General features: G+C 38.8%; 1 protein-coding gene across 1 annotated transcript; it reads left to right on the top strand.

Annotated features, from left to right (window-relative positions):
• Positions 1-15: 15 nt before the first annotated feature.
• On the top strand, positions 16-21,811 carry LOC136249871 (phosphatidate phosphatase LPIN3-like). The gene is made up of 23 exons (XM_066041999.1): positions 16-276; positions 328-426; positions 1,611-1,856; positions 4,130-4,225; positions 5,287-5,363; positions 8,976-9,048; positions 9,315-9,390; positions 9,438-9,514; positions 10,282-10,355; positions 10,501-10,650; positions 10,834-10,904; positions 10,953-11,046; positions 11,299-11,368; positions 11,418-11,522; positions 13,104-13,247; positions 13,301-13,363; positions 13,414-13,499; positions 19,466-19,526; positions 19,691-19,762; positions 19,815-19,921; positions 21,190-21,304; positions 21,434-21,537; positions 21,589-21,811. The coding sequence occupies exons 1-23, from the start codon at positions 91-93 to the stop codon at positions 21,743-21,745; spliced, it is 2,403 nt and encodes an 800-aa protein (XP_065898071.1). The 5' UTR covers positions 16-90; the 3' UTR covers positions 21,746-21,811.
• Positions 21,812-22,974: the final 1,163 nt, after the last annotated feature.

The following is a 22,974-nucleotide window of genomic DNA, read 5'->3' as shown; positions in this document are numbered from 1 at the left end:
CGCGTAAATAATAATTATCGACCTTTCATTCCGTAAACTAATAAGCGCAACAACTTGACGTTTGATTTGAAGTTTTTTGCATACAGTGAAATGAATTACCTGGGTCGCGTTGTGTCCTCGTGGAAAGACTTTTACAACGATCTAAATGCTGCCAATTTGACAGGCGCCATCGACATCGTTGTTGTGAAACAGAAAGATGGAAATCTTAAAAGTAGTCCTTTTCACGTCAGATTTGGAAAAATGGGCGTCCTGCGACCAGGCGATCTACAAAAGAAGGTGTTTATACTTACATAGTATATCTAATGTTAGTGCGTATTTAAATTGCAGATTGAAATAACGGTAAACGGAAAATTGACATCTCTTTATATGAAACTAGACGAAAGTGGATCAGCATTTTTTGTGGAGCCCATACAGCCTGAGGAGCAGGTAACGTAAGGCGTGTAGTAGACTAAGCTGTCCCTCTGTGTGTCATATAATAAGTCTGCATACTTTATTATGATGTGATGTCACACCCACCATAGATTTATAGACTCCAGGTATGTACCTGGGGTCTATAAATCTATGCACCCACACTGCCAAAGCAAGTGTCTTGTCATAGCTGTTGTGAAGAGGGCATAAGTGGACAAATAACTTGATGCACCAGTTTGTCCAAAATTTGTTTAGGTTAGCACATTGCAGCAGGTGTCCTAGTACACTTTGTGGTTAGGCTAGGATCTCCCCATAAAGGAACAATGTTGCATCATACATTACATTCCTTATTCTACTGGGAATACTGTTAGTACTGGGAGACATAAGACTAATTTATATGGCTGTGCCAGCCATGTGACTGCTTTTTACCAATACACACACATTGTCAGACCATTTAGCAGACAAATTAGCAGCTGAGTGGTAACATTTCTTAGCTCAAGTGATGTATCCATGTTATCCCATCATTTTCAAAAAGAGATCTTGTAATAATAGCAACTGTCAAGGGCACAAGTGGGTGTATGGTAGCTACAACCTGAAATGAATGCTTTATTATAGTTTCAGGACCTTGCCTCAGTGTGCTTTTGTTTTTCATATAACTTCACAATGTATGAAGTATTTGTAGCTGAATAATACATTTCCTACAATGTTTATGGACCTGTTGAACTTGTTGTGTATATATACCACTGAACCAGCTGCTAATGTAAGGGTAGTACCTGTAGACTAACCAGATCAACCTGTCCCAACAATAGTGGTTTATATTGTGGTCTTTATCGCACCACTGTGGTGTGTGAGTTGGTATGTTATACTATAGAAACCAGTGATGTGGGTAGCATGTGATCAGGAGCACTTGCATGTGGGTACCTGATGTGATTGATGCAGTACAGTACACACATACACACACACACAAACACACACACACACACACCACACACACACACACCACACACACCACACACACACACACCACACACACACACACCACACACACACACACCACACACACCACACACACACACACACACACACACACACACACACACACACACACACACACACACACACACACACACACACACACCAGAGGCAGCATGCAATGCACAAACAGTAGTAACTCATGTTTTTTTCCATTGCATTTCCTCTAGACTACAACTCCGGTGACACCTCAGACCACTCTACCTGCACATGCTGAACAGTTGGAGGGGACGGTATCTGATGATAAAGTGGCGGAGGTCAAGTATACATCTTGTGAGGAGTCATCAGAATCCACATTCAGTATGAGGTCTGATGATAACACTGAACAGTCTGATACTGGCAGGGAGAGTAACAAGGGATCGCCAGTCAAGAAACCTGGTGTTGTGTATGAATCTTTTGAAACTAGCACAGAAGAGGTGTGTGTGTCTGTGTGCACATGTGTGTATGATGTGTGTATTTCAGGGACGTAGCCAGAAATTTTCTGATGGGTAGGCATACATGGTACCCTGTATACACATGAAACACACTCCCATTAATGAGAGGCATTGTCTAATTATAGAAAGTGTATGCACACAAGATCTACAGCTAGCTATGCTATAGTTTGAACAAATGATGCTGCATGCAAATAACAAATGGCCAGCTAAACTATAGCTGTGCCTGGATCCATGATTGTGGTAGCAGAAAATCATGTGACTACCTGCCACAAGAAACAAAACACACCACTCTTGGCACTATAAACTGCTAGCCATGACAGCACATGTACAACCCATAAAAACCAGTTCTGAGCCTCATTGTAAGTCGGGGTGCTAAACATAGACTTACTGGGTCAACACTGTATTCTGAACAGTAAGGAGAGAACTGCATCTCAGGGAATTAATGTGTGATAGCTAACCTGGCTAGGCAACACTACAGATGTTATTGACAGTATCACATGCACCCTATATGAGTTTATGTTTATACAAAAATGGTGATTGTAGAAAGTCATTTTGTCCACTTTAAAATTCCTTTGCTTGACTTTTGGCGTTTTGCACTTCTTAGTACACTTTACTTCACACCTCTGATTCAGACTCAGCAAGCCATCTACTCATACCATTACTGGACACCATCCTCAGTACAATCCAACTGCATGGCATTTCTCACTTGTCACGGCAACTTTGGCTCCATTTATTCACGTGCAACTTAGAAGGGGTCATGGGGATTTCCAAGGGATTTTCCCCCTCACAATCATTATTTGATCACATGACATTGTCAAAGACTACAAGACTTTCAAACCGTGTTGTACAGGTTAAACACTGTGGTATGTGGTAGGTTGGTTGCATTTAAGTCTTATAGGCTGACATATTTTGCAAAACTGTTAAACTGTTGGTGATGGTTGGGCAACTATAGTTGAGATGGTAGGGCACATGTCCACCCAGCTACGTTTCTGGTCTATTTATTCTATACATAATAATATTTTAAGTAATGCTCTTAGTAATTAGTTTATACCGCTTATTGGTGCTGTATTCATTTCATTAGATGCTACACAACCTTACACCTTCCCAGGCTAGCCAGCTCATTATCAACCTGGTTGGCTATGCATGAGTTTGGGATCACATGTACCAAATAGTAATGAACTTGCACAAGCCCACAATGTATATTTAGGTTGTTGGTCCTTGTAGTGGTGAAGCACAGAACCAGCTGAATCAAGCTGAATCTTATATCCACTGTGTTTTACTCTGTACACGGGTGGGTTTCTGATTTACAAATGTTTGTTTACATTGTGATGAAAGAATTTACGAACAATTTTTCTTCAGTGAATATGTCTTCCATCTCAAACACAGAAGCATATGTTGGGGTTGATGGATTCACAGATTCGTAGTAAATATGATGAGCCAAGAAGTTTCATCCCTGTATACCGTTGCATCAATAAGTTCTGAACAGAGTTGGGATAGTTACTTCGTAAAAGTAACTGGTTACTTTGTAAAAGTAACTAGTTACTTTTATCCCATGTAGCTTAGTTACAGTTATCACTTTTTAAAATGTAACAAAATATCTAGTTACCTTCATATATTAAGTTATGCTTGTTTGTTAACTTTAGTAATATGATTTTTTGCCCAGAGCAAGGAAGAAGAGAACTACATATAATAATTATGTGCACGCTTTCTGAAAATAGTGATTCTGTAGCCATTTCAGCTAAGTTTCAACTGTTATAAGCTGAATCATGAAGAACAGTACACAGAAAGTGTCTACTTAATGTGGCTATAGCACAAAAATTGAAGCGCTCTTGATTTTAAAGTATAATTAGTATTAATTACCTATAGTTACAGTGTAACTGTTGTAACTAGTTACTATTGTAACTTAGTTACTTTTCAAGCAGTCGTAACTAGTTACAAGTTACTAGTTACTTTTTAAAGTAACTAATTACATAACTTAGTTACAAAGTAACTAGTTACACCCGACTCTGGTTCTGAAGCACCTGTAGATTATTTTACAAATATTATTTATTGTCCGGATATCCAGTATACCGTATATCCCACACTACTTAACTTACAAAGCTGAAACTTTGCCAGTCCATTCCTTCGTGACTGTAAATAACAGAGAATCAATAAAACTTACATCAACGTACATACATTAACGGTTTACTAAATTAAATATTGATGACATAATATTAGCAGTACATGTGCATGCTTTATAATGCTTACCTGTGTAGCTCTCTCAACCACTATCAACAACTGGTAGTGATGGAACGTCTACACCTCGAGCATCTCCTTTGAGTGGGATCAGCCTTAGTATGGATCAGATTGATGTAAGAACCATTGTTTGTAGTTTAGATCATGTGCTTTACTGTTCTCTCAGTAACTCTGTACAGTATCACTTCTTCAATCCAAAATTCTAATATTGATTACACAAACTTTAATTTCTAGTTCAACTCTCTAACATTTACATTTATAATCATGTACTTTTATGGTTAAGTTAGTCTGTGGGTTAAAAGAGCAGCACACACTTACACAATGGAGGAAGACACAATTCAATACTTGAATATGTTTCCTGTTTAGTGTGATTTTTTTATACCAGTTGTGTGTGTTTGACCATTACTGAACCAAAAACAATGTTTAAAAGGAATTAATCTTGTATTATGTACTTTGTTGGTTCTACTGTATCTATGTACCATACTTCAGACCATGCATGGTCAGTCTACTATAAAATGTACTCTAAGAGGTATTTGTCTCATCCTATAAATTTTAGAACCCAAAACTTTTTTTTGGCCCAAGATTTTCCTGTTTCAGAAGTGAAAATAGATGCGAGAAACTGAAATTAATCTTTTGTTCCTAGTGCTTTCTTGTGTGCCCATACACAATAGTACACACACAAGTCAGATGGGGCCTTCTTGTCTTGTGTATGTGTGTTGTATGGTATCTGTACCCATACAGGTGGAATAAGTAGGTATACATGCAGTGAAACTTAATAAACTAATGACACAATAGAATACTAGAGTTTCCTCCCACTAAAGTGTACGATGAGATAATCCTTCCTTTGTTACATGATGAGTATGAAGTCATTAAGTGTTGTGAAATATAGTTGGTAATGGGAAAATAGATTTTTGAAAAAAAGTTCAAAAGTAACTGTTTCAGGTACTAATTGTACAGTACATTCCATGTAGCTGAGTATGTGTATGATTGTATGGGAATATAATGGAAGCCAATACTAATCAGCAATGAACTAATGAGGATGTATGGTACATGTAAAATTTATTTAAGTGAAGACTGAAGTACAATGTAATCCTTTGCTTACCTTTGTAATCATGACTATTAGATGTGTGATATATGAGTTATTGCTGAGTTAGTGTTGTTTTTGACTGTTGTGTAGTGGGATAAGCCATCAGAAAGTATATCTGATAATTATCATCCTTTCTCTGATGGAGAAGTTGACTCTACACTGACTGTGTAAGTGTGTGTGTACGTGCGTGCGGGTGGAATGAGGTTCAGGTGGGACTTTGGATGCCCACACTTTCACCTGTGAGATATGGTGCAGCCTCATGCAGGGCACTAGTCAATATCTGTCTGTGTGTCTGTGATTGAGTGTCAGTGTGAGTGAGCGAGCGAGTGAGTGTGCATATCCTTTAGTGCACATGTATCTAATTGCTTTAAAAGTTCAGTTTAAAATCTGTGAATGCAATGTGACTGGACCTGATGTATTTTTACAATCAAATCTTAATTGCCTAAGTAGCCAAGAAAATGTTTCAGCTTCATGTGCTGAGAGCTTTTGGAGTTGCAGCATTACAAAATAGTGACTATGGAATTGGGAAAAATATATTACAGGCACTAAATAATTAGTGATGTACCATTCTGCATGGGCAGTTCAAAGGCCCTGCCAGTACCATAATTTGTATATGGCACTCTTGCTGACCGCAGCAAGTACATTATAACTTATAACGCACTGGTTGCGGTTTTGCAGACCGCAACGAGTGCATTATACGTCTTAATGCACTGACCGAAGTGCATATACAGATATTGCACTGGCTGCGGTTTTGTGCAGCAATGCACAAGTGCCGCCAGCCAAGACCACTATGACAACTCACCTAATAGGTGGAAAGACACCTCACAGATCACTCGAATTCTTTTATAGCCTGACATGTAAAGGTCGATTGTGGGCCATAACGTCACCAATACGTATAATGTTTACCAAGCGGCCAATGGTGATCGAAAAAGCCAACGCGGTGGCCACAACTCTAGTCTACATATATATAAATGTACTTATACACCTTACTAGTCTGATGCTATTTGAACCCAGATTAAACTGTAGTCCACTTCGACAATAACTCAATAAAACTATTATATTCTAAATAATACTCACCTTTACGTCCGATTGTGGTAACCAGTTTTGTCATGCCAAGTTTAGCCAGTGTGAATAGTAAGAATTAGACTAGTATCGTTTAGTAGTTAGGTTTTGTTTACTTAAACCGTCTATTGGCTGCTTTTTTTTTTGCTCGAGAGAATCACTATGGCGATTAGTCTGGTGCTTAGTCTATATAGCGATTGAGTGATCATGCTGGCATGCTGAACACTACATGATGAGAGTTGAACAGCGAATGCAGGTTAGTGATATAACCCATAGCATACTAGCTTTCAATATCTCGGGTGGCTGCAGTACTGTAGAGGGAACGTCATCGCAACTTTGGTTACCCGCAATCGATGTTTGAAACCTGGCCTTTATAAGCGTTACAGCTGTCTTGTGAGACTCTCCCCACCTATTAGGTGAGTGGTACATAACAGTTATACAACGTGCACTCGTGCTCTGCCTGTATAAACGCACTTGCCTTCGGGCCTGACGGTCCTCAGGCTCGTGCATTTATATCAGGCAGAGCACTCATGCCTGTTGTATAACTATATAATAATTTACAAATATAGTTATATATGGAGTTGAAACTTATTCCATAACATATTTACCATGAACGGGCAAATTCATTGCTGGATGAAATTTTCTCTGTGCTCCTTTTCTTCACCATAGACTCAGTGAAGAAAAATTGACTCCATATACTTTCTTTCTGTCACGATGTAAGCAAGCATTCATATCTCACATTTCCTGCAACCAATAACAATTTTCAAAATCCTAGGTGAATAGGATGATATCCCTGCCATCACCAAGAATGAAGCATTTTGAAATTAAAATATAACTCAAGTTCATTATTTGATCTTTCAAACAAAGGGAAACGAAATCTACAACGAGCAATTTATCCTGATGTTATATATATATATATACCATGATCACGTGAAACTTCAAAGGCGCCGCTGGTTGCATATAGGGCATATGCACCCCAACACACAGGTGAATATATATATACCTACCTGAGGTGAGTATATATATACCTACCTGAGGTGAGTATATATATACTCACCCAGGTAAGTATATATATATACTCACCCAGGTAAGTATATATATACTCACCTGGGATGTCACATGACACATTACTGTGTCATGATTACGGGCTGATAGCCCGACGTGGGCGGGCGAATGACGCCAACACTAGCATGACTAATCACCCAGATGACTCAGGCTAATAGCCTTTGTCACGCTAGACGATCAATCACCCCAGCCAGTACGAGTCCACCCACTGGACTCATTTTATACCCATACCTAGCGACTTCGATGATGGGTGGCAGCAAGTAACGTTGCTCCTACGTTTGTTGATATGAACGGACAGGTCCTGGTGAAATACGGAGATATGTTTACTAAGTCCCACAATCAATTTGATTCTTCATTGTGAGAGCTGAATTGTGAGAGGGACGTTTCCAGCGTGTCTACCATGCCAAACTATGGCGAATTAAGTGTAAGTATATACTTTAAGTTGGTTTGTGTGCGTATGGCTTGTTAGTAAGTAATGTAGTGTAGATTAATTTAGAAACATGGTATATATCATATGAACCATGGCTCACTTCGGTGTATTGCACTTATATACACCCAGACTCCGAAGTCAGAGGAAGTCTACTGTTGATAAACGCCGAGGCGAATATATGTGACCATCTCAGCGAAAAACCTGTCTAGTTCGCACAACTACCAAATTTCTTTTTATTTTCTCAGCATAACCTGCATAGTCCAAGGAATGGTTCACCAAAATTCCAGTCGATTATGGTGAGTAGTTTTGGAATTACAATGCTAGAAAGTAAGAAGCAAGGAAATTGATTTGTACAGTGACTATACTAAAAATAAACTACAGGCACTTACATTACCAGCCATAACTTCGGTTTGGATTAGTCTACAAAGTTGGGATTTGGCTTACAGTGTTCACCATGGATTGACAGAAGACGTACACAAAATCGTTGCCGTTTCTTCAATAAAACTGCCTTCATATGTCTATGCGTAAGTGACTGCAGGGCTAAAACTATACCTTGGCTGAACCGCATCGTAAACAAATGCACATGACATGCAAACCATTGGGGCTACAGAAAAATGAAACAAAGATTTTCGAACTCCCCATGAGTAGGCGAATAAGATGGTATATAGGTTTAAGCAATTTAGCACTTCCTTTCCTGAGTAATGGCTTGATGTAAAATTTTCTTTGTAACATGCATAATTTCACCAATTTTTTTAAATTTTGTTTTTCTCAATACGCATGCTTGTGTGAACTAGACAGGTTTTCGCTGAGACGATCACACACACACATATATAAAGTACCTATTATATTTGGTTTTTTCAGATCCAGTCACAAATTGTAATTTTGCATGTGACATAATGTTTAATGTCTGTGTGGAGGATACAGTCTATAATAAATGTGACCGGGCCTGCGATAATAGGGCATGTGGGCACATGATTTTTGCCTACTTTTTCACACTTCCATTACTCACAACTTTTTGCACCATTATGGTATGGCATTGCAATTTTCAGCTCTTAGTAAGCATTTAATTGGCATCATGATGCAAGTTACAGAATGGAAATATACATTTCCAGCACCGAGATATGACCAGTAGAGGGATGGGGTGTAGTTTGTGCCCACATGCCCTATTTTCGCAGGCCCGGTCACAAATTGTTATTGATATTTTTGCTTACTTATTTTTTAGATCAAGAGCAGACGATAACCAGGCACCTTATCATAGTGACACTGAAGTGGAACTGAGTTGGAATCGTTCAACAGTAAGCGTGTATGTGGATGTGTGTAGCCCCTGTACTCACAGTCTCACATGTACATGTATGTACAGTCCTGTTTAACTAGTTTGATGTGACACAAAATGAAGTATTATTTGAAGCTGGTAACATACTGTTATCCTCCATTAAATTTATTAATAACCCAGGGGTCCACTCATTCGATGAGTGATCCTTGTCACACAGCCAAAGATTTCATGGTTTAATTAAAGTTTATTCTTCATTCAAAATGTACTTAAACACTGTGTTAATCCTAGGGAGACTCAACTATCAATGAGTCCACCATGGATGCCTGTAAAGAAGAAAGTGCTAGACAGCAAGAAGTTGTTAACGGTACAGTTGATAGCACCAAAGGTTACCATATATACTGTCATTAACAGATCCTCAATCACGTGACTGGTTTTTCATTCGTATGATGAAGTACCTCAGGAGCACAAGGAAAAGAAGATTGCCTAGCGTAAGTCTACCTAAATGTTGTTTATATCAATTGAGTGAGTATCTACACATTCTTGTACTTGAAAAAAACAACTTCAAAAGTACTTGTCCTTTAAAAATTTTGATGAAATGTATTTTTGTTGTTGTGAAATGAAATATTTAGTACGGTGAACTTAATAAAACACAGTAGCTGGCAGTAGCAAAATGATGTCAAAGGATGACTAACTATGTTCCTAACCATAACTGACTCAGAACACTAGCAGCTCTGCAGGATCCAACTGATCCAACTTCTTGCTAGCCCATTGAAAACCCATTGCCCAAACTGATGATATTAAGCTCCTCATAATTGGGTTTTCGCTGTGCTTAAGTTTACTGAATTTCCTCGTGGGTGGTGCCAACATTTAAAGAAGTGCTGTCGGCAGCTATAATTGTAAGTCACCATTGTAATTTTCGTCTGTACAGCCAACATTATGCGCAGTTAGTTGAAACACTTTCATACCATTAATTGTTAATAACTACTACTTCTGTAATGCAATACACCACTAGTACAAAGAACCAGACTTCCCGTAATATGTTAACTACAATACAGTATTGTTTATTCATTGGCTCATGAATTTGCTTGAAACACATCCCATACACAAATGGACGTAGTAAAATCACACACATAGCCAATGTTATCTAGTAGTTATCGTGTCATGCATGAAACACTTGTACAATATCAGCACCTACAAGTATGTGGTATCTACTTGATATGAAGTGTAGTTTAGCTCCTATTTCCTTTCAATTCAGTTGGAGGATGGGATATACCTTGATGAACTGGACGACAACAAACCTGAACTGATGTCACTGTACTTTCCACAACAGTAAGTTAGTGTCCTATTGTGCTAAATTCCTATGTAATAAGGAGCCCTGCAAGCAGTTTATGTATTTATAGACATAATTCATGATAGTGTCTGTTTTATGTGTTTGTTTAGATTCCATACAATACATATGTCTCTTTCATTACAGGAGGCCACTGAGTTTGGATGTTAGTCTGACTGAGTCAGAAGATCCAGCCCAGGAGAGTTCTGGATTTGGTAGTACCCCTGTTCATTCTCCAACTGGACCAAGAACAGAACAAAGTCACAATAACCTTCAGCAAGAACTGGATGGCATGATGTAAGTGTGTGTGTGTGTGCATGCGTGCATACGTGTGTGCATATGTGCGTGCGTATGTGTGTGCATACGTGCGTGCGTGCATGACAAATGAAATGTCTATTTAATTCATACACCACATACCACACAGTACTGTACAAACACATAAGCTCACACAGTCTCAACTACATATCTGTATGACAACAGGTCAGTGATAGATGGAGTGGCCTTGTCATTATGTGGAAGACTGAAGGAGAACAGCAATGAAATACCAGAAGGTATATTCCATCACTATATGATGATGTCCTGATGGTTGTGTTGTGTAGAGTTATTCGTGCAGTATCAGGTGTCCTACAGAGATTTCTGTAACAACCCGACACTATTCAATAGTCCCAACCTTGTGGTCAGGTTGGCAGGGAAGTGAGTCACCTGTGTGTTGTATGTATTAGGACAATTCAAAAGTAGAAATTCGAGGGAGGAGAACTTCTCTTAGAAGCTATAAATATTTCAGTAGGATAGTATAATGAACTGGCTGTATGCTTGTTGTCACCTCTGGGAACTAAATCTCAGTAAAGATAGCCCATCTTAAAAGTTAACATTGTTATATGGAGAATTTTCACATGTATATAGAGGGTTGGGACCTGTACTTGTGTCTCGTGTTTCTTCTATTAGATATTACAGCTGGCAAGTGGCTGCTCCAATGTTGATGTCTATATTAGTATTTCAACAACCACTTCCATCGGTATGTCATAATTAATCATGTTGGTTTTGCATTGATGTCTTGTATTTAGTTGGTGCAAGATCAGCTTGTCAAGAACTTTATGCCCAAGAAAGGTTCAAATAGATTTTCATGGCTATGGGGTCGTTCACAGGACAGCAGTATGGACAAAAAGGAGGTAACTTTATGCTCAGTATATAGTTGCACAGCATATGTAACCGGATCTGTGACAGCCCGACATGATTGCATAAGCATTGAGTACAATGGGTGAAATACTTGTGTATTATTTTTAAAAAACACTTTGTTTTTAGTGAAGAAAAGGCCTAACAGCAAAAAAACCCTGGATATCATCTTATTCACCTACTCAATAGGAGCTCGAAAATCTTTGTTTCGTTGCAGTAGACCCAAGGATATGCAAGCTATGGGCGTTTGTGTTGAAATAATACGCGGTTGATTTTTCTGTAATTTATTTCGCCTTTGTATGTACAGTAGACCCTCGGTTATCCGAACCTCAGTGTGTCTCAGGCAATGGTAAGATAAGTGAATAGTTCGGATAACTGAAGCCCATACATTTATATACAGAGCTCTGTTAAAATCCTCTAATAGAACATACACCTGTACTCGAAATACTCTAATAGAACAGTCATTTCCATTTTCGTATAAACAAGGTTACAGAATAACAAGGGTCGGATAACCAAGGGTCTACTATAGTGAAGAAAGGTGATATAAGGAAAAACTCACCCAGTAATCAATTCCCCAAACATGATGGTGTAAATTGCAACTCCATATGTCAGTCTGCTCGTAAGTTACAACTGTTTTGGTAAGCACCTGTAATTTATTTTCCCTGTACTTACTGTACAAATCGATTTTTCTTCTTTTGCTACTTTATAGTAGCTCACAGGCATATGATATTGACACTTTGCCAGAGCATTAGTGCTGAGCGATAGTAGAAAAATCAATATCACAATAGATATTGAAGTATTATTATACTTTTTGATTGAGGTGTGATGATTTTTAATCAAGTTCCAAGTATTCAATGGACAAATAAACATGCTAAGTATGATTAACACTTTACTATTCTTGTAAGCTCATTAATTAGGTAATTAATAGTGTGGGCGGCCGATATTTTAACAATTTTTGTTACAGCCCTGCAGCCAAACTTTTCATGAAAAAACAAACCAAGTAGTTATAAAACAGCTAGGCCAGCTTCTCAAGCAGTATTTTTAGTAGGATTTTAAACCCTTTGCGAAGCGTTCGACTAATTGCATGGGCGGCCAACATATATATATATATATAGCTTGTTATAGCCTTGCAACCAAACATTTCACAGAAAAGCAAGCCTAAAGAATTACAAAACAGTTAAATAAACTTGGTAACAATGTTTTTAATAATCTTACCGCAGTATCGCAATAGTTGGCAGTAATCATCGTGTCGCAATAAAGATTTTTTGATTGCGAGTATCAAACTATCGATATTATCACTCAACAGAGCATACACTTGGCTAAGTACATTATAAATATTTAATAAACAGGAATTTGAAAAATGCATGATTGTGTCGGGTTTTCACAGATCCTATTTGCTTGCAGAAATGTGTTTAATTACTCTAATAGTATATACTCTAATTAAACAGTCATTTTAGATCAAAGTTATTTTCAAATTGGCCAGTTACTTACAGCTAAGCATTAATTAGGTTAATAATCATGTAGTTGTTGGCTTGCTTGGTGTTAGTCATGCAGTTGGGAGCTCTCTTCTTTTATAGGACGACATGTCCTCCATGCGTCGTCACCTCAGTGCCAGCATCTCAAGTGATGAAGAAGAGGCAAGTAGCACACTGCCTCGCAGGCAGCGATCAATGAAGAGAAAGAGATACCACAAGTCATTGTTCCTTACCTCAGATCAGCTGGTGTGTAGACAGACTATAAATAGCCCAGTGTTATCAGTGGTCTGTTCCATTAGAAACTTTTAGATTTAAAAGATGGAATGAATGAAATGAAGTTTTCAGTGACAACTAAATTTCAGGTAGTAGCACCATTAATAATTGTACGTGTGATACTGTGCCATGTGTACAGGGTACTTGTGTTGCTGAGTGTACATTGTACTTGTGGGACTATACAGAGAAGATCATAGTGTCAGATATTGATGGGACAATCACCAGGTGTGTGTGTGTGTGTGTGTGCGTGCGTGCGTGCTTGCGTACGTGTACATGTACGTGTGTATGATGGGTGTGTGCGTATATGTATGAGAGCGTGTGTGTGTTGGGTGTGTGCGTATGTGTATGAGAGCGTGTGTGATGGGTGTGTGCGTATCTGTATGAGAGCGTGTGCGTGTGTGTGTATGAGAGCGCGCTACTATATTTGCCAGAAAGTTTCTGCGATATGCGTTTTCTTGGTGTTTGTGGTTGATAAAGGTACTTAAAATTTTGCTAAATTTTTATCACAGACACCTTGACTATCTTAATAGCATTAATCAGAGTAGTTGAATGAGCCATGGAATTTGCCAAAAGATTTACTATGACACGCTTACATGCTGTGTACATGGATTTTACAAACATAACATAACAAATTGGTGATCCATCTGCTACCACTAGTAAAGACAACCCTCATCTACCACACCTAAAGCAGTAGCCTTTATGGTGGTAACAACTGGATGAGACCAGCCGTAAAATGTACTTACCTCAAAAATTTCCAGGCACACACACTTGTCATAAAAGTTATCCTATGTCTGGATCATTACCTAGTAAGTAGCCATATGCACACATGCATACACAAGAGTTGCGGTCATTACTCTTAAAATGTAATTTGTTACATATTAGAGGTGTACCGATAATTGAATCAGCTATCGGTTATCAGCTATAGTGGCCTTGTCTTGGTATCGAATCAGTAACATGTATAAACAAGCAGCAGATACAGATATACTTAAACATCTATTTATGGGCACTTGTGCTCTAGTAATAGTAACACCTGTTTAGGTACTATCAACAGAGAAAAGGTCTATGCCACCATATTAGATTGGCTTTGTTTATTGGCTTGATAAGTCATATTGGTGCACCTCTATTACATTACCTCTGTAACATGCTATAGTTGCATACTCCCAACAAATTGCATATTACATTTTGCTCTGAGGGTTGTAGCAAGGCACGTGTTTCTCTAGTTCGGCCAAAAAATGAGTACCTTGGCCTCAAGGGCACTCCCCCTATCACTCTTTGTTCATGCCTGCAATGCTGTCTCCATAGTATGGCGCTGCCCGCCCCTTCGCAAAATGTAAGGGTCTGGTGAAATACAGATGCTAAATTATTTCTACCTCCCAGATTCGGCGGTAGCCAATTCACAAATTGCCTTGGCAATTGCAATACTTTAGTTCGAATTGAAGGGAATCATCTGACGTAACAAGCAGTTGCATCCGCTGTCCTTTTGAATGATATAGTATGTGTATTTCACCAGACCCTTACTTTTTGCGAAGGGGTGGGCTGTGATATCTTTAATATTCTAATTGATACACACTGATTACATAACATAGTATTACATCATCAATATGCTACACCCTCCCTACAAGATAAAGTACCCTACAAGATAAAGTACCCTACACAAATCTAAAGAAATGTAGCATACACAATCACAATTCAATCAAGTTTAGAATCATACAATAAGTAATAAGTACCTTACAATAAAAACGAAGTCAGTCATCCCTGTATCTCTTGGGTGGTCTTATGGCTCGTCCAAATCTTGCGTGCCGTTCTGACAATGTTGGTATCACTTCTCCACCAACACTGCCACTACTGTTAGGGATCATTTCAGACTCTACTTCATCATCATCCATTATAACTACTGGCATAGGTTTTGGTTCAGCTGTTTTCTTTAAATGTTTTCTGTTTCTTCTCAGGAAAGTCCCATTTGCCGTTAGGAATGTGGAGTGGTGTGTTGCTTAAAACTACAGCTGGTGTCTACGACGATCCATTATGGTATCTCACAACATCATTTGGTTTCAGTGGAGAAAGCTGTTTGGCACTCTTGTTATAGTGTGTCCGTTGTTTAATTTGTCGGAATTTGAGTTTGTTTCAACAACTCTGGCTGTAAGGTGTTGTTAAATGTGATGGCATCATTGGAAGACTGGAGCGCAAATGTCTTACCATTAGAAGTTGTGATGGTGAAATCATTCCAGTAATGGATGTATTCCGGAATTCCAATAGTGCCAAGTTCACATCAGTGCCACTGTCTCTGGCTTTCTTAAAAATCATTTTCATTGTTTGAACATTGCGCTCAGCCAACCCATTTTACTGGGGATAGTGTGGACTAGATGTTGAAATTCCACTCTTTTGAGAACTGTCTGACACTCTGACTGGCAAATGACATGTTGTCGGCAATCACTGTGTTCGGTATGCCATGTCGTGCAAAAACAGTTTTGAATACTTTGATAGTTTCTTCAGCGGTTTTACATTGCACAGGAATTACTTCTGGGTATTTGGAAAAATAATCCACAATTAGCAGGTAATCTTGGTCACTGATAGTAAAGTAATCAGCTCCTACTGTATGCCAAGGGCGCATTGGGACTGGGTGTGGTACAAGTGGCTCCTTTTGATTGGCTTTGGCATATGTGTTGCATACGGAACACTTCTTAACATATTGTTCAATAGCTTCATTCATGCCTGGCCAATACACACAAGACCTAGCCCTTGCCTTACATTTGTCTATTCCAAGATGACCTTCATGAATAGCCTTCAATACCAACTGATGTCTGCTGGAAGGAATAATTAAACAACTACCCATAAAAATCAAATTGTTAGCCACATACAAATCTTGCCTCACCTTCCAGTATTCATGTAGTTGTTGTGGTAGGTTAGTGATGTTGTTGGGCCAACCTCTCTCTATGACATCTCTTAGCTGTTGTAATTGACTGTCATCTTCTGTGGCCACTCTAAGATCCTTCATTCTTGGCTCTGTACTACATGAACAGCTGCCTCAATCTCTCCACTGTCTAAATCTTCACAAGGTGAGTCATCACAGAATGCTCTTGACAGAGTATCAGCAACGTGAAGGTACTTTCCTTTGACAAACTTGAGAACAAGATAATATTTCTGCAGACGAAGTAAGATGCATTGCAGTCTAGGAGAGACTTTATGAAGTGGCTTTTTGACAATTGACTCTAGGGGTTTGTGGTCTGTTTGCACATCTGTATATGAACTGATGGAACTTAGTACATGCAAAGACAATCGCAAGGAGCTCCTTTTCTATCTGCGCATAATTGTGTTCTGCTGGCGATAGACTGCGGGAAGCATACACAACAGGTTTGCCTCTTTGCATCAAACAAGCTCCCAAACCATGCTGACTTGCATCAGCCTGAATCATACTCTTCACAGCTAGGTCAAAGAATTGTAAAATAGGATCTGTAGAAAGAATGTCTTTGACTTGTTTCCAGGCACTCACTGCTGCCGGACCCCACTGAAAATGAACATCAGTTTTTATAAGGTCTCGTAAAGGTGCTGTGACAATTGCCATGTTTGGAATGTGAGGTGCCAGAAAATTGATCATTCCAAGCAGACGACGAACAGCTTGCTTGTCACATGGAATTGGCATGGTTGCTATGGCTTTGACTTTGGCTGGGTCAGGTTTCATTCCTTGATGAGAAATCACACTACCAAGATAATTGACAGCACTGATGTGAAGTTTAAACTTGTCAAAATTAAGCTTAACATCATTCCATAGCTCTGTCAAGCATTTGTTGAAGAATATGATCATGTTCTTCTACTGAGCTGGCAGCAATGATAATGTCATCATTGTTCGCAACAATGTGGATACCCTCAATTCCTTCAAATACTGTTTCGTTCTTTTTTTTTTTTTTTTTTTGAAAGACTTCACTTGCCGACTTTAACCCAAATGGCATTCTAGTGAAACGGTATCGTCCAAATGGGGTATTGAACGTACACAGGTAAGAGCTAGCCTCGTCTAGTTCAACTTGCCAGTATCTATCCTTGAGATCTACAGTTGAAAATACTGTTTTGCCCGCAAGTTCACTTGAAATTTCTTGTACAGTGGGTATCCTGTAGTGCTCTCGCTTGACCACCTGGTTGAGCTCTCTTGGGTCAAGACATAAACGTAAGGATCCATTCTTTTTTCAACAATTACAAGGTTGTGTACCCAGTCAGTTGCTCATCCAATTTGACAAGGACACCAGACTTCACTTTCTTTTCTAAGGTTTGCTTTAGCTTTTCTTTCAAAGAGTGTGGTACATGACGTGGTGGGTTGATCACTGGTTCATATCCTTCTTGTAAAGTTATGTGATACTTGCTAAGCTTACCTAATCCTGCGAAAACACTCTTATATCTTTCTTTTATTGCAGCTTTTGTGAGGCCATTTAAGATGCTGACTGTATCCATCCTTTTGATGAGACCCAATTTTCTACACGCAGACAACCCAAGGATTGGATTAGCATCAACCGAAACCACATGAAACTCAATGGTGTGTGACTGTGATTTCCCTTTGCACACCAAGTTACAAGTCCCAATGGGTGTGATGGAAGCACCACCATAAGCTGACAAACGAACATTTGTTGACTTATGAACTGACTTGCTTTGCATGGCCCTATAGACCTTGGTGTGTATCACACTTGCCTCTACACCAGCATCTAACTTGAAATTCACATCGCCACTGGAGGTAGAAATTGTAGAACAGGACTGCTCTGCTAGGCCATCAATCTGTATAGGGTCAAGAGACAAAGTGAATTCACTGTCAGAGTTAACATCAAAATCATCAACAACATGTATCTTTTTCTTTGTACGTAGTTGTGGGTTCTGGTGTGCTTGTGGCAGGAGATGCTTGCTTCTGCACACCTTGGCAAAATGATTAAACTTGTGGCAGATAGAGCATCGTTGGCCATAAGCAGGACACTCTTTAGGCTTGTGGGTCCTGCCACATTGCCCACAGGAAAAAGCTCTACCTCTACCACTGGCTCTTGATGGTGGTACCCTGTGTTGTAGTTCATCACAATTGGCAGACCGCTTACTAGTTGACATTTCTTTGACATGTTTCTTAGATGACTTGTTGCGCTGTGCTATTGACACTGCTCGGGCTAGAGTGGGGTCTGACTCATGGAGAAGACGCTCCTTTAATGAATCATCTTGTAAACCAAATATAAACTTGTCTCTTGTCAGCTCCACCTTGACAGCTGGAGGCCATCCTTCCTTGTTATACTCACAATAATCAATCTTGAACTTTAATCTTGTCAGGTACGCATCGATTGCTTCGTTGCCGTCTTGTTACAGAGTCCAAAACCCATATCTTTCATAAAGAATGTTCTTTTGCGGTGAACAGAATTCTCGAGAACTTTATCGAATTTCTTATCGTCACCATCAGCGGCCCATGGGAGAGTTTTAAACACTTCTCTTGCTTCTCTGCCAGCATGTGATAACATTATGCCGATTTTTACCGATTTTTATCATGTCAGACTTTTCCGTCGATTCCGTTCCAGCGAGAAACCATTGTAAGTGTTCTTTAAAGTCACACCAATTCTTGGCGTTGTTTCCGGTAAAGGAAAGAGGATCAGGCAATTTACAAATGTTCATTCTGAACACACTTCTGACACCATATGATATCTTTAATATTCTAATTGATATACACTGATTACATAACATAATATTACATACAATATGCTACACGGGCAGCCAGACTACTGTCTCCAGTACTGTCTGCATCCAAACTGCAACCAATCATGAGCTGGATAAAATGCACATTAAAAGAAACAATGCATTACAATGATATCCATTATATATTACTCATTACTCTGTCATGTAACATGTTACTCATTGCTGTGAAAGTAATATTATGTAACCCCTAATTCTGCATGCATGCATGCACACACACATGCACACAGTGTATACCGTATTTAATTGGTTAATGCCACGGCGTGTACTTAAAAATCGATGTGGCGACTATTTAAATTTGACCACCACTCAATACTCAAAAACAATATTTAAGTTACTTTCTAAACTGATCGTGGCACCACTCAAGTGCAGCTACTATTGAAGGTGCAGCATGTAACCAAGTAAATATGGTACATACTGAAATAACTGCGTACAGGTGACCATTGGTTTGCAGTCAGCTTTTCAGATGAATTTTTATTTATCACTAGATCAGATGTTGCAGGACAACTACTACCATTATTTGGCAAAGACTGGTCTCATTTAGGAGTGGTAAGGAATATGTGTTTAGTAGCCTTCCTAGTGACTATTCTATTAGAGTAATGCGTTGTTATATATATTATATATAATGAGAATCTGCTGTTTATTTATATGCGCACATGCACACATACCTGAGCACTCAACACATTACAATTTGGCTACTCTCTAATACACAGGCTGGACTATATGCTACTATACACAAAAATGGTTACCAGTTCATTTACTTATCAGCTCGATCAATAGGAATGGTGAGGTGGTCACGAAATGATATTGTGTTTATTGGTGTGTGTAATGTTGTAGTCTAAAATGACAAAGGGATTTCTACGAAGCATTAACCAAGATAAAATCTCCCTTCCAAATGGACCATTGCTGTTAACACCTATTTCTACGTTAAAGGCATTTGCCAAGTTAGTTCTTTTATATAGTCTTTGTTGTATTCTAATGAGCTAAACCATGTTATTGATAAAGGTACTGAAACAGCTTAGTAATGATCTAGTATTACTCACAGCTACTAGCTGACACAATTGCATGTGTTATACTGCAGTGGTGGATCTAGAAGAGTATTATAGTTTCAGTCAAAAAAAAACCTGGTGCAGTATAAGGAATAGCTATAATACTGAATGCATACTATCGACACACTAGCTTCTCCCCATGATCCAGGAGCAGTCAAATTATTATAGCAAACAAATGGCTCAGGTTCCTGAATAGCATGAAATCTTGTCAATTTGTTTACTAATACATAAAGCCAAATTCCAGATTGACTAGATTATCTTATACCCACCTGGTGTAGGTGAATGACTTCAATTTTAGAATGTGGTAGTTTTAGCTATAGTCATGTGTTGAAACATTATGTGTGATCTTTGTACTTTGTCTGTTTTGGATATGACTAAAACACGGAACGGACTGGGAAAACGGACTAGCAAACGGACTGGAAAGAACTTGCCTGAAAACGTTTTTTGGCCATAGAAATTCACTGTATAGGTGCTAGAAAGAATATAACACGCAACAACGACCTGAAACAAACCTCTGAACTGCTCTGAACACGATGTCGAAGTTTGCTCAAGCCGATATTAAGCCCTGCGCTTAAAGATAGTCTGAAATTAAATTCATTTTGTGTTTAATTAAAAGCGCACTTTCGTTTCGCATGTGTAAACAAGACAAGACACAAGCTTTAAGCCTGTTAAGACACTATGTTACTTGGAATTCATGGTCTGGTTAATTGCTGCAATTAGTTTGACGGCTGATCTTCAGTTTTACAGGTGACAGCTCGTGACAGGTAGGCTTCGTGGCGGCCACGTTGTATTTAATCAGCTGGCAAGAAACTGGCTACTACAAATCTTTGTTTGCTTAAACTGTAGCTAACCGACAACTTCGCTGTCACAGGCGCTCAAACTGGCAGACTGGCGCTTTGTAAATTATCTCAGGGTAGTAATGGTGGCTCGAGCACACGTTTAGAGGTTTGTTTAAGGCTGTTGTTACGTGTTATATTCTTTGTAGCAGTGATTTAGTGAGTTTCTATGGCAAAAAAACGTTTTCAGGCAAGTTCTTTCCAGTCCGTTTGCTAGTCCATTTTCCCAGTCCATTCCGTGTTTTAGTCATGTCCGTCTGTTTTCTGGATTACTATTATGAGCTCCTGCTATTATTTGAGCCAGGCATGTACTTTATTATTTCACAGGGAGGTTATTGAGAAGAAACCTGAGGAATTCAAAATAGCATGCCTCAAGGAAATACGATCACTTTTTCCGGAAGATTATGATCCGTTCTATGCTGGATTTGGAAACAAACACACGGTATGTTCCTAATGTATGTGCACAGTGTACAGTGGGCCCTTCTGATTAACAAATTAAAATTTTAAGATGAAACAAGCACAGCAATTCATTTTGAGGCTGTTGTTATTGCTTGTACTGTGTCTTCCACAGGATGCCATCAGCTATCAGGCAGTAGGCATTCCATTCCACAGAATCTTCACCATTAATCACAAGGGACACTTAAAACACAAGTTGTCTCATACATTCCAATCATCGTAAGTTAATGTATCCACTGTATAAGTCAGGGTTTTAAGAAACCTGTTCAGGTATTCTGACCTGACCTGTCTATGTGACCCCATGTTCCCTCCACACTCCAAATCAGTGATAGAAGAGGAGGAAAGATGTTCAGAGGATTATACTGATGTCACTTACTGGAGGCAGCAATCTTTTGTTGATGTTATGGACTTACCAGATGTTTTTTAATTGTTTGTATGATCTTATCATGTATATACCTGCACACGTATCAGATGATATTTTTATGAATAATAATCAGTCATTGGTAAGGTTGCTGTGCAACAAGATAGTTTCAGTACTGGCCATGAACTGGCCATGATTGTATTCTGGTCTTATTCAGGTGGTCTTGGTATCGTGATAGAAATACGGGTATAAAATCAACCCCCATTCAAATGCTTGTGTGTGTGCGTGCGCACGCGCGTGCATGTGTTGCTGGAGTAACAGGAAGATGGGTATAATGAACCTTGAACTGAAACATGATCAATCTTGCTTTTATTATAATAGGAAGGCCAGAATCCTCTGTAAACTTTTTTATGCCCATGTAAGTTTGAATATAATATGATGCTATAGCCATCATCTGCTCAAAGTAGTTTGAACTATCCCGAAAAGTTAACATACAAGAAATATGTCTACAAGTGAGTTTGTATAGCAGGAAATTGATGTTTCGGCTGCATGATAAAAACTACTACAACAACTATCATCACATCTATGACCTCAATGAGAAAAATATTGCAACACAGGTACAGATCAACAGAGAAAGAGCTTGAGTTTCTTCAGCATTGTGTGTTTGATTTATGTGGTGCTACTGACTGATTGTTCTATTAGAGAGTCGGTATTGTTGAAGTGTAGCTATAGGGAATCAAACTAGCTACAGAGTGTTCAGTGAAGTTTAGCTGCTGAGCATCAAAGTAACAAATAGAATATCATTTCTATACTAGATGAATAAAAAATTGGAAATTTTAAAAATGGGAATAGGGATCGCTGAAAAAAGTCACAAAACAAGAAGGGATCGCTGGGGTGGTAATGTAAACCACAAATCCCTATTTTGACTCTGTCATAAATCTTTAGTTACATGCTCTGTCATTTTGAAGTGAGTCAAAATAGGGACTTGTGGTTTACATTACCACCCCAGCAATCCCTTCTTGTTTCATGGCTTTTTTCAGCGATCCCTATTCCCATTTTAAAATTTCCAATTTTTTATTCATCTAGTTTATGTACTTTGTATTAATCCAGTAATGGATTATGAAGAAGACTGTTGTGAATAGTGTAATTTTGCATTCTGCATAGTAACACCGTCAACATTTCAGTACACACATGAAACTGATCAAATTGCAATGTGCATACAGACTGAGAGTCTCCTACAATTGACATTACTGGTGCCTTTAATAGCTGTCAAATTCAGTGCAAAGATTGTTGTT

Source organism: Dysidea avara, chromosome 3, assembly GCF_963678975.1.
Source record: "Dysidea avara chromosome 3, odDysAvar1.4, whole genome shotgun sequence".
Taxonomy (NCBI): Eukaryota; Metazoa; Porifera; class Demospongiae; order Dictyoceratida; family Dysideidae; genus Dysidea; species Dysidea avara.
The sequence above is the reverse complement of the archived record's forward strand: the minus strand, read 5'-3'. Positions and strand labels throughout refer to the sequence as shown.

Coding starts and splice junctions, on each gene's coding strand:
- LOC136249871 (XM_066041999.1), top strand. CDS start 91: ATGAATTACCTGGGTCGCGTTGTGTCCTCGTGGAAAGACTTTTACAAC. Junction 9,049..9,314: donor TGAGTTGGAATCGTTCAACA/GTAAGCGTGTAT, acceptor TGTTAATCCTAG/GGAGACTCAACTATCAATGA. Junction 11,047..11,298: donor GTGGTCAGGTTGGCAGGGAA/GTGAGTCACCTG, acceptor TTCTTCTATTAG/ATATTACAGCTGGCAAGTGG.